Here is a 14,386-nt window from a genome sequence, read left to right on the forward strand (position 1 = left end):
GCTCAGACCGGACCCACTTCCGCCACCGTGTGCTCAGCCCCGCACCTCGTCGCCACGTCCTGTACAGCACCGGCACTGGGCAGTTCGCCACTGACAAAGCCTGGCACTGAGAACTCATTTGAGTATAAATTTTAATTGAGTTAAATTTTTTCACATTCATGGTCCTCCTGAAATCTATCTGGGGAGGAAAAAAGAAAGTGGGGATAGTTGGAAGAGAGTGAGTGAGTGACCTGAGGAAACTGAATGGGCCTCCCAGGACTGCCTCCCCTTCAGGACATCCAAACCCAAGGTCCGTGATGTGTCAGTGACATTCTAGGCTCTGTCCCGGCTTCCTACAGAAATGCTTTCCAGCCCTTACAGGCTGACGTTACGGTGTGAGTAACTGGCCCAGCTGGTCTGTGGCACAGCTGGGATTTGAAGCCGGGTTTATTTGACTTGGGGCTTCCCTGGTGGCTCAGCAGTAAAGAATCCGCCTACTGCCTATCCTCCTAGTGCAGGAGCCGTGGGTTCAATCCCTGGGGTGGGAAGATCCCCTGGAGAAGGAAATGGCAACCCACTCCAGTATTCTTGCTTGGGAAATCCCATGGACAGAGGAGCCTGGGGTGGCAAAAGAATTGGACACGACTTGGGGGCTCAACAACAATCAATGGCAGAAACTACAGTGGGGCATGCTACTTCCACATCCAGAAGACCTCTAGAAGCAGTCCAGAAAATAAATCTACATGTTCCAGGTACTAAACTTGGGCAATGGATCTAAAAATGAATTTAAAACACTTGGCTTCTTTATTTTCTTGGTGTTAGTTTTCTGTGTAAATTGGTAACTAGTGAGGAAAGGTCCGTCTAGTCAAGGCTATGGTTTTTCCAGTGGTCAGGTATGGATGTGAGAGTTGGACTGTGAAGAAGGCTGAGTGCCGAAGAATTGATGCTTTTGAACTGTGGTGTTGGAGAAGACTCTTGAGAGTCCCTTGGACTGCAAGGAGATCCAACCAGTCCATTCTGAAGGAGATCAGCCCTGGGATATCTTTGGAGGGAATGATGCTGAAGCTGAAACTCCAGTACTTTGGCCACCTCATGTGAAGAGTTGACTCATTGGAAAAGACTCTGATGCTGGGAGGGACTGTGGGCAGGAGGAGAAGGGGACGACAGAGGATGAGATGGCTGGATGGCATCACTGACTCGATGTACGTGAGTCTGAGTAAAGTCCGGGAGTTGGTGATGGACAGGGAGGCCTGGCGTTCTGTGATTCACGGGGTCGCAAAGAGTCGGACACGACTGAGCGACTGAACTGAACTGAACTGAGGTGTCTACTGTGGTTCTCAGGTAAATGGCAATGGGCCAAGATGGCTAGAAGGGCAACTGTCCACTTGTGGGCAGGACATCACAAGTGTCTGGAAAGCAGTGCGCAAAGCTCACCTGTGAAGGAACCCTTTGCCCTGAATGGATAAAGCAGTAGTGATAACACGCATATGTGCATATGATGGACTGTTATTCAGCCACAAGGAAAGAAGAAATTCTGCCATTTGCAACAACACAGACCTTGAGGGCATTATGCTAAGTGGAATAAGCCAGACACTGCATGTACCATGTGTGAAATCTAAAAAAAAGGAAAAGGTCAAACTCTTAGAAAATGGTCTCTAGGTCTGGAGGATGGGGAGACACAGATGGCAGAGAAGGAGTAGACTCTCAGGTATGAGTGAATCTGACAGTTCAGTGTGAACCATGGTGACTAAGCTGACCACACTCTAATCTGCTAAGAAAGTGCTCACCACACGCACACACAGACGGACATGAGGTGATGGATGCATTCATAACCAGAAGGTGGGGATCCCTTCACAATGTATACATTCGTCCAATCATTACAATGCCCACTTGAAATACCTCACAATTATATCAATTTCACTTCAATAAAGCTGAAAAAAAAGTACCATTTACTCTTTCCAATGGTAGGGTTGTCATTGGCTTTCTTATAGTTTAACTGCTCAGTCATTCAGCATTTCCTGGGGACACGCTTTTGGCCAGGCCCTGGGCCCAGGGGTTGAGACGACGGTACCTGCTAACAAGCCGCTTGTTGGGTGGGACTCATTCTCACTCACATCATGCAAATAACCCGCCTTCCTCAGAGCTCCAAGGACCCCAGTGCTTACTCTCAGCCGAATACACTCATGTTGCGGGCCCCCAGCTCAGCCCCCGAAGAGGGCTCCAGCTACTGTCACTGCTGCTGCTGCCGCCGAGTCGCTTCAGTCGTGTCCGACTCTGTGCGACCCCACAGACGGCAGCCCACCAGGCTCCCCCGTCCCTGGGATTCTCCAGGCAGGAACACTGGAGTGGGGGGCCATTTCCTTCTCCAGCCAGTCATGAAACACCTAAGCTGCATGCACACTGACCCCCCCAGGGTACTCGAGGGCCTGTTACTAGATTCCAGAGCAGTGACTTCCAATCATAACATCTCTGCTATGAAGTCTGTTCCAAAAACTTTGCCACTAATAATTCATTAATAATCAAAGGCTCTATTTTTGTGTAAGTTAGGGGAGATGGCAAGTTATTCTTATATAACAGGCACTCTGTCTCCAGCTCCCACCCACTCTTTCCCCTGGTTCCTTTGAGAGAAGTACCCCTCTCCTCACTCAGACCAGATTATCCCTAGGTGGATAATCTGACCCTTAGTTCTATGATGGGCACGTGGCTCAGGCCCAACCAATCAGTGTGCTCACTCAGTCGTGTCCGACTCCTTGGCACCCCATGGACTGTAGCCCGCGAGGCTCCTCCATCCATGGGATTTTCCAGGCAAGAACACTGGAGTGGGCTGCCACCTTTCTCCAGGGGATCTTCCCGACTTTGGGACCGAAGCCGCATCTCCTACACTGGCGGGGAGATTCTCTGCCACTGAGTCACCTGGGAAGTCGTCCTCTAGGTTCCTCGCTTTCAACGCTGCTGCCGGAAGAGCTGCATCCTCTCACCTCCATGCTTCTGCCCTCGTCCCTGTTGTTGAACACATTAAAAACAACGTCTAATTGAGAAGCGTCCATCTCACATACACAATCTAACTTCTGATTTTGTAACCTCTGGGGCACTTTGCCTGACGAAGGTCATATTTGTCATCCTTACATTCTCAGGGCCCTCAGGCTATCTGTGTAGCACCTGCAAACTTGATAAATCCTTTCTAGAAACCGATGGCCCTTCAGTTGGTTTTCCCCTCAGGAATCTTAAGTTTGGTTCAGCTACCCCGCTGGGTTTCCTCTCAGATCTCTGTGCTGAACGGCAGTCCTCTGACCCCCTTTTCCCCGGATGCAATAGCATGAAGGCCTCTGCACATGGTGCACGCGTGCCAACTCACTGCAGCTGGGACGGCTCTGTGTGACCCCATGGCCTGCAGCCCCCCAGGCTCCTCTGTCCATGGGATTCTCCAGGCAACAATACTGGAGCGGGTTGCCACACCCTCTTCCAGGGGATCTTCCCAACCCAGGGATGGAACCCAAGTCCCCTGTGGCTCCTGCACTGCAGGCAGATTCTTCGATGCTGAGCCACCGGGGAAGCCCTTTACACGTTATCTTTTCTCTTTTCCCTGCTTTTTTGCAAAACACTTGTAACTGTGAGATCACGTAATAGTTGAGTGAGCGATTCAGGGACCATTGCTCTTCTGATCCTAACATATATTGGGTTCTCCTCGCCATGAAGGCTAGGCAGGGACCAGCACGTGAGCCAGTCGAAAATGAAAGCTCAGCAGCTGGCAAGCAGCTGGCTGTAATGCTGGATCTGCTACTGGGAAGGGCCTGCCCAAGAATGAAATCCACGAAGCTCACCAGAGCCGAGGGACACAAGCATCACTGAGCCTCTGGAGCCTGCCAGGGTGACTCCCGGAATTTCCAGTGACTTGCCATCCAGTGCAGGTGAGCATTGCTCACAGCTGGCAACCGCTCGCCCAGTGGAACATTCCTCCCCTCCGACTGCAGGCTAAAACGTAGGTATGTATTACAGGCATTCCTTGCTGATCGTGTTTCACTTTATTGCTTATTTTTTTTTAACAAATTGAATGTTTGCGCAACCCTGCATTAAGTTTCCTGGAGCGTTTTTTCCAACAGCATTTGCTCACTTCATGTCTCTGTGTCACATTTTCATAATTCCTGCACCAGTTCAAACTTTTTCACTGTCATGGTAATCTGTCATCAGTGATACTGGCTTTATCGTGGGGGTCTGGAACCAAACCTGCAATAGCTCCACAATGTGCCTACATCTGTCACAGAAGGATGTGTGAAAACAGCCTAGTTTGGGCAGACCTTTAAAAACCACTATTTAAAACGTATGAAAAGTGCCTATTTGCAGCTGATGCTTTTAGTCTTACTTGGGAAGCTCAAGTTACTCAGGTTTTAATTGGGGCACGTGTCACCTCAATGCTGAGTATGTACCCGCACATTTTGTCTGTCCATCCTTGTTCGTGGGGAACCACAAGTCGGGACCATAAGCCACCAACACGGGGATGCAGGTATGGCATCTGCTAGAGAGGCTCCCCCTTGAGTGATGTGATACCACGTTGCAGAAACTACCAGTCACCAGCTCCGGTGACATTGGGCCATCCAGCTGGCTGGAGCTCAGGGTGCCGTGCAGCCCTGGAAATCCAAGGCATGGCTCTGGGGCCCTCTGACTGCACCCTCTGAGGGCAGCACCCCTGTAGGCCTGGAGAAGCAGCCTGGCAGGAAGCTGCTTGAATGGCCCCTACTGTGGCTTGGGCCCCAGCTCCAACCCTCCAGGCAGGCAGCCTGAGCTCCGTAAGGGCTCGCAAAACCCGTCTGGGGACACGCAGAGGACTATCCTGCAGGTACACTTTTTTACTATTTACTTGGCTGTGCCAGGTCTTGGTTGAGCACTCGGATCTCCAACCTCCGCTGTGGTGTGCAGGCTCTCTAGTTGTGGGATGTGGGACCTAGCTCCCTATCAGGGACGGAACCCACAGCCCTTGCATTGAGATCGCAGTCCCAGCCACTGGACCACCAGGAAGTCCTATCCCCTGTATCTTAGCAGCAAGGACTAAGCAGACGTTTGCATAGAGCAGCTGGGTTTTATGTGCACACGATGGCAGCTGGGTCAGATGGTAAGGTCCATGGTTTTTAGAAACATAGTGTGTGCAGACCGTAGTCCTCACAGCCAAAAACAGTTCTATGTAACCTATCAACTCTAGGAGAAAACACAGAAAGATGACCAAGAAAAGAATAGAGAAAGCATTCAAGAATTAAGCACAGATACCAGATGCCACAGGGAGAGAATCGGAGTGGCCATCACCAGCCTGTGGTGGACATCAGGAGCCAGGGCTGCCCGCACGCTCCCCCGGGAACTGCCTGGGACCCACAGGCAAGAACTGAGAGCTCACGGAACTTCAGCTTCTCGTCACGTCCTGCAGGACGTGCCACAGGGGATGCCAGAGAAGACAGGCACAAAATGCCTCTGCTCGGTGCACTCTGACAAGAGATGGCAATTATCACACGGACCGACGACAGCGGCTCCGAAACAGTGTTCTGTTCAGGAAGGATGATCCAGAGGATCGACCGCTCGCCACCATCACAAACACAGTCCCACTTCTTCAACAGTGAAGAGGCTGCTGGAAGCAGGCTCCCTCTTGGGACTCCCTGAAGCCTGGACCAAGTGTGCGGATGCAGAAGGTTCTCTCCTGTCTTCTGACATAGATGAAGCCTCTGTCGGCTTGCCCACACTTGTTTTCCTCGTCTCCATTAACTTGTAGGAACAGGCACAATAAAGAAAATGAAACCACTTTATACAATGTCTAACGAAAGCATCTTTCTCGCACATGGCTTAAAACCCTGCATGTTGGCACAGTGCGCTAGATAATGGATTAACCACCACTGAAGCCCGACCTTAGAAAATCAGGCCAGACAGAAGGAACAGCACCGGGCTTCACCGTTCACCGCAGTGCTAGTGTTTCCGATGAGACGGCATCACCACCACACCTGCCCAGCCAGGTGGTTCTGGCTCGGGCGCTGGTCCCTGCGTGCTCACGGCATCCCATACACGTATGCCACCACCAGCACAGCCCTCACTGCCTGGCAGTCACTGCGCCTCAACAAGTGCCTTCCCGAAGGGTCCAGGGAGGGACACAGATCCACAAAACTACAGTTCCCGGGACTCAACTTGGTGCTGCAAATACAGCAGACGCAGAACAAGTGGACGACTGAACGGAAGACGTGCTTCTTTTAAAGAATTCACAAGACAGGAGACCACGTTAAAAACCAAAGCGGAAACGACACATTTAATTTAAAGAAGAAACCCAGAAATTGTGCAAAAAAACAGTGGAGCAAATCAATTCCTGAAAAAGCTCTGTATCTTGATGATCGCATTTATTGGAAGGGTTGGAGAAAAATAAAAATGCCGTTTAGCTGAAGAATTTGTGAGTTATCTACAGACCAACTTATTTCAGGAGTGGAAGAATTCTTGGTTACTTCTTAGTATCAAGATGTACATTGGTCTCTCCTGAATATCTTCCACATTCAAAGAGGCAATCACAGTATAGCCATCTTCCACACAGGATAAATTCTCCATTTCAGCCAACTCTCAGTGGCGGGGCAACTAGCACAACACCATCTCCCCGTACAAAGAGCATCGGAATATTCCGTTTTGTTGACTGGAAGAGGGAAAAAAAAAAAAACACAGAACCCATTTGTACAAATTTGTAGTAGTGGTATTCATTTTCTGAGATAGAAATTTGGAAACAAAAACCCACAGATTCATCGTAACACAAACAGATGGCTTTAAAACCCTGGCCACTTACCTTTGTGACACAAAGAACCATCTCCGGAGTGTTTCTTTTCCTGGAACACAGCCGGGGGAGGGGCTGCAGCCATCCAGGCAGCCCGTCCCCCCTCTTCCCGGCACACAGCTCGACATTCCTCACACTCCCGGGTTCTAACCAATGAGAAGTGAGCAGGAGTGATGGCTGACCCTAAGCCTCCCACAAAGGCCCCTCTGGAGTCTCCCCCCGACATGGACTCAGACTACGGAGAACACTGGGGCCGGCAGAGCCAGTAAGCCGGGGTCCCTGACTGAGCACGAGCAGGGCTGGTGCACCGAGCTAAAGCCTCGCTAGAGACTGTGGGCACAAATAAAACCCTCCCCTGCTGCTTCACTGTGGCACTAATCCACTCACGTATGGAATGGGTATCTTTTGTGTGAGCCACGGGACGAGCCTTAGGCGGTAAGGAAACAGACAAGGAAGGTCTGAAATCTTCTCACGCCTCAGTAAAACTGTTGCCTCAAGTGAACTGAAGTGAAGTGGCTCAGCTGTGTCCAACTCTTTGCGACCCCATGGACTGTAGCCTACTACGCTCCTCTGTCCATGGGGTTTTTCAGGCAAGAGTACTGGAGTGGGTTGCTATTTCCTTCTCCAAAGGATCTTCATGACCCAGGGATCGAACCCAGGTCTCCCACACTGTAGGCAGACGCTTTACCGTCTGAGCCACCAGGGCAGTCCCAGAACTGTTGCCTAGAAAGTAGCTAAAAAGTAGCCTAAAGACGTCCCAAACCTAGGTTCTGGGGAAAAGGTTGGAAAAAGCCAAACATTGGTAGTGTTGCTGTTAATCTGATGCGCTGGGCAGGGCAGTGTAAGGAAGAGATGAGCTCAGGCGATAACTAGCAGGTTTTCAACCAGCGATGATAAGAAACAGAATTCATAAGGTCAGAAAAGCCAACTGTTTTTAGACTCCAAACTGTGGACAAAAAGCAAGAAAAACAGCTCCGAGGCACAAAGCAGCCCTGTCCATGTTCTCAGTTAAACAAACTCAGCCCTAAGGGGAAGATGAGATAAGGGTGCTCCCTCCCCATCCAAGTTTACATTAGCAGGTGACCCGGGGCAGCCAACATTACTTTGTAGAGGAGCCCACGTTAGAGGTGGGTAACTAGAGACACAAAGGCCTCTGTGAGTTTCACCGAGAGAAGGGTTTCGGGGTTACGGGCCCAAAGAGCTGGCTGGAAAGAAACAGACGGGAAACACAAGAAGTCCTAAGTTCTAAAGAAATGGCACTCACAAAGGATCCGGTGACTGGCTAACAAAAGCCTCTGACAAACTGAATATCCCAGCATACTTCAGTGTTTCTGTCAACACTCTGCAGCTCCCATATTTAACAATAAAAATACAGGTAACCAATAAAGAGTTCTAAACAAAGAAAGAGTAAGGTTTTTTTAGTATAAGTATGTCCCAAATATCGCACAGGTCATACTTTCACTACTCACGCCTCCCAGGGGATCATCACTTAAGGACCAGTGACTGCTCAGGGTCCTCCCCTTTTCTGAAAGCGAGTGTTTATGGTGGCGGACATCCTGTCCCTGCTCTGCTGCAGTGCAGGCGGGAGGGACAGTGACAACCTGTCCTTCTTAGCTTACAGGAATCTGTACAGCTGACTCCATGTAGCTCTGACAGAACTGTTTCTGTGCCAGGCAGGAAGTACTGGTAATAGCTAGGGTTCCAGAACTTTTTTTTAACATGTAAAAACTATGTTTTATGAGCTTCTTAGGTACTGGAACATAAAAAGAGAACCCTGAACAGTAAATTCAAGTAATACCTGTAAATTTAGTATGTTAAATCAAGTATACCTATCTGTCAGCCATGAATGGATCTAACTCTTTGTATCTCTCAGCGTTCTCAAGTTTTACTGTGCATAAGGTCACCTGTTTAACAGCTTTTAAGGCCGTTTTCTGGCTCCATGCCCAGAGATCCTTACTCCATAGGCCAGGGTGGAGCCTGTGAACCTGCATTTCTAACAAGCTCTGGGTCTGCCCATATTTCAAAACTCTTGAGGAAATTAATCCTCCCAACAACCATCAAAGTGAGCTTAGCAGCGGAACCTTCCCAACTGTAGTCTTCAGATGAGACCCCAGACCCTGTGCAACCTCATGAGAGACCCTAACACAGAAGACCCAGCTGAGTCTGAACACCTGACCCCCAGAAACTGCAAGCTGGTAAGTGGATGTGCTTTTAAGACACTAAGGTTTGGGCTGACTTGTTATACAAAACTCTGAGATAAAGGGTCCAAATAACTTAAGAAAGTCACGATCAGAAACAAGGAATTGAGAATGACCTCATTTTGAAGGTGAAGAACACCAGGAGTCTAGTTTTAGATGTACTGAGTTTAAGATAACATCCAAAGTGGGTATTTATGCAGTAAGAATATTAGAAAAGAGAGATGCTCAGAAAAGACACAGATTTATCCATAATCATAATGGCCACCACCCATCACCTGCTGCCAGCTTCGCAAGCACCAAATGCAGTGCATCTTGGAAGGCACAATTACTGTACTGGCATTTTACTGAGCAGGTCCTCGAGGCTTAGAGAATTTCTAGAATTTGCCCACGGTTACAAAACTCATCAGCAGCAGCCAAGATGTGAACAAAGATCTGTTCACCCAGAGCTCAAGCTTTTATGCTGTGCTGTCATCACAGACTGATGCTTAGAGCAGACAGTGACTACCAATTAACACGTGTGAGGGAAAAACACACATTAAAACAAAAAAATCCATCCATGTTCAGAAGGAAAAAGAATACTAGCCAAGGAGTCAAGAGTGCCTGAAAAGAGGAGAGCCGGGATAAAGCAGAAGCACAAAAACCAACAAAGGCTAACATCGGAGCACTTACTATGTGCCTGTCGCCGTCTAAAGGCTTTTCACGGAATCTCTCAATGAATCCTCAACCGTAGTATGAAATGAGTCGGTATTACCATCCCTATTTTACAGGCATGGAAACTCAGTCACAGACAAGTTGGGTAACTGATAAAATTATAGAGCTGGTAAGCAACAGAGTCAAGACATGAATCCCAGCGGCCCTGTGGCCTGAGCCTACACAGGAAAGCACGATACTAGAGGAGGGTCAGAGACGGCTTCTCAATACTTACAAGACTGAAGAATAAAATGTGCCAATATATGGAAGATCTGCATAATTCAGTGAACTAATACTTTCCAAATGACCAGAGTTTGATGTAACAAAATTATGCATATATACAAGATCCATTCCAAGTGCAAGGTACCAATGAACCTACATATAACAAGAGTATGGAGGTTCACCGATGTAGTCTTAGATTCCACACTACAACTAACCTTTAAGAAACTACTGCTCGTTGAGTTTGGGTGTAGCATCAAAGGCAAGCATCCACAAAAACTCTGTCAATCCCAGTTAACCTATCTGTGTGATGTTCAACCACAGCGTAGCACAACAGATTAAATGCAGAAGAAAAGATGCAATTAAATGTTGTCTATTAAGACAAGCATTTGCAAAACATAAAACAAAGACACTCCTCACTAAATGTTTTGTTTCAGAAAATATAGTTAGTATTCATGAGAATGTTACTTATGTCAACATGCAATAGATTTATTGTTTTAATGAGTTAATATTTTTTAATTTCTCAGTTTTAGTTTCCAACAAGTACTGATAGATAAATTCACATCAAACAAAACATCGTCCTGTATTAATGTTACTCACAGCCGTATCTCAATGCATCCTGGCAAGCCAAACAGAAGTGACCAGTGTTCCTGCCCAGCAGTGAGGAAGTCACGTCGCAAAGGTACTTCCTGCCCAACATATCCCAGGTAGGAAGCGGCCAAGCCAACACTGGAAACCCAGGTCTGTCCAACTCCAAAGCCTTTGCTTTTAATTGTTACATTCTACTGAGCCCATGAATAGGTATCAAAACATGAAAGGCTTTCCATAAATAACTATTAAGTTGTTGTATTCTGAGAATTGACATTTTGAACGTGTTGACTAGAACTGCATGACTTACTTTATATATCTCTTCATATGTTTCTTCATCAATTTCTATAGTTGTCACAGTTTCTTCCACATCTCCCAATATCATATTTAAATGCTGATCATAAGCCTGAAGTGGGAAGGTGAGGGACCAAGAAATTTAATAAGCAAATTAGGAAAAAATAAACAGGGCTTACCATATGCAAATGGATCAATTACAAGTAACACATAACATTAACTTACACCACAAACTTTACATGCAAATAAAAAATAACTCTGCTGTGCTAATACACTGTTTCTTTGCAGACCATCTCCCACGATTACTTAATTGACCTAACACAAATATAAAACTGTTTATGGTCAAAGATGAATTTACTCAAAATAATTTGAAGTTTTGTATAGTAAAGGAAAACAAATTCTGTAACTGCTAAGATGACAGCACTGGTTTCATAAAGGCACAAGATGCTGTCACTCAAACCTCCCTGTCCCAGACAACACCAAAGAGTAAACTCGCGTGGAGCAGCACCTGCGCATCTCACAGCCTCGCCAGAACTAACTGCTCAGCACAGTCAGCAAACAGTGCAGCTCGGATACTCAGGGATGCCCTCAATCTATGCTCCAAAGCTCAGGCATCTGACCAAATGGTGAACCTCCAGAGCGGGGCAGAGGGTCTTGTTTAGAACCCACTTCAGTTACTTCTAGTCAAGTGTTAAATGGTTCACCAGCTCACATCAAAATAAGAGCAGCCAATTAGCAACACAGGGAAGTGCCAGGCAAAGCACACCAACAAGGGCAAAGATCCACAGATGAGGCCCCAAAACAGAAGGCGGGGTGGGGTGGGGCGGGGCGAGGTCATTCAGTGCAGAGGGGAATGAGTCCACACAGGGACTGAAGAAGCGGGGCGGGGAGGGGGCATTCAGTGCAGAGGGGAGTGAGTCCACACAGGGGCTGAAGAAGCGGGGCGGGGAGGGGGCATCCAGTGCAGAGGGGAGTGAGTCCACACAGGGGCTGAAGAAGCGGGGCAGGGAGGGGGCATCCAGTGCAGGGGGGAGTGAGTCCACACAGGGGCTGAAGAAGCCTCCAAGAGTTAAGGCAACATGTCCGTCCGGGAGGGCCTGTCTATGTGCCACTGGCCCAGGTAAAAAAGCTCAGTTCTATTTTTCTCTGCAAAGTTGCCACTATTCCATGTCCTGGGGCTCATCTTCCTTTCTGCAATTTAAGATTTAGCACAGGAGGTTCTTTACCTTTAGGTTTCATATTAGGTAGAATCATGGTACTGAAGAGACAGTGGAAGTCAGATGGCTTAGGTTCCTAGTCTGGCCCTCCTTTCTACTGGCTGTCACCTTAATCAAGTAACTTTACCTTTCTGAGCCTGAGCTTCTTCAAATGCAAAATGGGGATAATGAGTATCTGCACTCACAGAGTTGTTATAGAGATTAAATGAGATATTACAGGCAAAACACTCAGAATAACAGCACCTGGTTTAGTGCTGGATAAAAACTAGTACTTTAGGGTAGAATGGCAATGATAAAAAGAACACACTCAGCAAAGAAATAAGTTACCAAGAAGAGACAAAATCTTTTAATACACTCTCTTTATGAATAAATGGAACCACCTCAAAGGACCAACCCTACGGAAATATTTATATGTGCAGATGTAAACAAAGGTCTACGTATAAAAAGCAGCCTTACTTTTAGCAGCAAGAAATGGAAAACGAATTCTGGTGTCACTACTGCCGCGTAAAGAATCCTGCAAAGTCATCAGTGTATACAGTGCAAGTATATGCACACAGACACATGCTCATGTACGTAAATACAGAGAAAAGACCTGGAAGATTACAGACCCAATAGAAGGAACGGCTACTGGTAGAAGAAATAGCATTCTACTTTTACTCTACGTGTGTCTGTGCTATCTAAAATTTTTCACAACAAAACACAAGTTAATATGTATATATGTCAGTAGTTTAAAGAACACTTAAATAAGAATGGAGAGCAAGTAAATGTTATTGACAAAAAAATAGAAAGGAAAAAATGAAAGAAATGAAAGTGTTCTTTAATAAATACACCATTTCCATTAAGAGGAAAAAATGTTAAAAATATGAATAAAATACCACCGCATTTGGCCTTTAGAAATATGGGCGACTCTCCACCTCCTTCCGGTCAACAGTCAGCACACTCTTCCAGAGCAGACAGTTTCCACCTTTTAGAGGAGGAGGGAGAGGGAAACTGTCTCAAGGGGTCAGTTCACTCACATGCAACCTGCCTCGGAGCTCTCTGTCGTTCCTCATCTTCACGTAGATGCGCTCGTCCAGGCTGAGCCGGATGAGATCCAAGGGCTCTTCCACAGTGTTGGTCGTTTGTTGCTGATGAAAGAAACAGGCTGAGTGGCGCTACAGGACTAGAGTGAAGGATCGGGACCCCCGCGCCCTGTGTGGCAGCGGGCGAGCGCTTAGCCCCCCGGCGCCCCAGTCCCCTAATCTGCACAATGCGTGTACCAACAGCGCCTACCTAACACCGCTGTTGTGAGGCTTGAAGGACAGTGTATGAAGGTGCAGAGCAGTGCCCAACACTAAGTGCTGGATTACGAAGAAGACAGAGAGGAGTCAGGACAAAATAACATGACTCTGTTCCCTCAAAATCCGAACTGTCTGACCCCATCTCAGGGTGGAGGGAGTCACTCTCTCAGGGACTTCACATTTATTTCAAGTATCATTTAGTAGACTGAAGACCATACACTTAATGACTACCACATACGAGAGAATGCTAAGCAGAGATCAATGTTTGAAGGAGGATTATGAATGCAGCGCAGGGCAGGCTGAGTTTAGGGCGCCATTTGGCCCGTAAGATGAATATATCAGTATTTAGCATCCAGTATAGAATAATGGGTGAAGGCACTGCCTGTGACTCTGGGCGTGTGGGCTCAACTCCTGATTCTGACACTTGGAAACTGGGATTAAAAACCGTGCCATCTCTAATTCTCAGTTTCCCTGTTTACAAATGACGGGTAAAGAATCCGCCTGGCAATTCAGGAGACGCGGATTCGATCCCGGGGTCGGGAAGAACCCCTTGGAGGAGGAAACGGCAACCCACTCCAGTGTTCTTGCCTGAGAAACCCCGCGGATAGAAGAGCCTGGCGGGCTGCAGTCCACGGGCTCGCAGGAGTCGGACACGACTTAGCAGCATCCTCCCTTCATGATTATTGCCAGGAGTAAAAAAGGGCCAACGTATTAATTTGATGCATTTTAAATAGTATCTGGCAAACAGAAATATACTCAAGAGAAAGGAAGTGGCGAGAGTGAGGAATAATTAGTTTTCAGCGGGTTTCGAACAGTAAAAGATCTCAAGGCCCGACGTAAAATTCGGAGGGGGCGCGGTTAGCCAAAAGGCAGATTTGAGGCCGTGAAGACCCAGAAAGAGGCGGCACAACTGGCCACCTTTCTGTGAGACTGGAAAACGCAACCCTGGTAGGCAAACCCGCGCAGAACCAGGGCCGGGAACAAGTAAGCTGCTTCGGAGATGGCGCTTCAGAAGACACTCACCTGGTCCACGTCGTCCGCCATCTTTCAAACCCTGCGCTCTTTCCCGCCTCTCGCGAGAATATGAGAACCCCCACCCCCGCCTCAGGTCTCTGGAAACGCGAGAACGCAACGCAC

At 47.7% G+C, this 14,386-nt stretch overlaps 1 protein-coding gene across 1 annotated transcript; it reads right to left on the reverse strand.

Moving 5' to 3' along the window:
• Window positions 1–6,325: 6,325 nt before the first annotated feature.
• Window positions 6,326–14,325, reverse strand: LSM3 (LSM3 homolog, U6 small nuclear RNA and mRNA degradation associated). The gene is made up of 4 exons (XM_005898785.3): window positions 14,273–14,325; window positions 12,986–13,096; window positions 10,769–10,864; window positions 6,326–6,628 (listed from the first exon to the last, which is right to left on the reverse strand). Exons 1-4 carry the CDS (start codon window positions 14,291–14,293, stop codon window positions 6,548–6,550), a joined length of 309 nt encoding a protein of 102 aa, XP_005898847.1. The 5' UTR covers window positions 14,294–14,325; the 3' UTR covers window positions 6,326–6,547.
• Between the last annotated feature and the right edge of the window lie 61 nt (window positions 14,326–14,386).

This window comes from Bos mutus, chromosome 22 (assembly GCF_027580195.1).
Source record: "Bos mutus isolate GX-2022 chromosome 22, NWIPB_WYAK_1.1, whole genome shotgun sequence".
Lineage (NCBI taxonomy): Eukaryota > Metazoa > Chordata > Mammalia > Artiodactyla > Bovidae > Bos > Bos mutus.

Excerpts from the sequence above, each read along its gene's own strand:
- LSM3 (XM_005898785.3), bottom strand. The coding sequence starts at position 14,293 with ATGGCGGACGACGTGGACCAG. Across the intron at positions 10,865-12,985 it reads AGCTCCGAGGCAGGTTGCAT|GCTTATGATCAGCATTTAAA; the intron begins GTGAGTGAACTG and ends TTCCCACTTCAG. Across the intron at positions 6,629-10,768 it reads CATATGAAGAGATATATAAA|TCAACAAAACGGAATATTCC; the intron begins GTAAGTCATGCA and ends TCCCTCTTCCAG.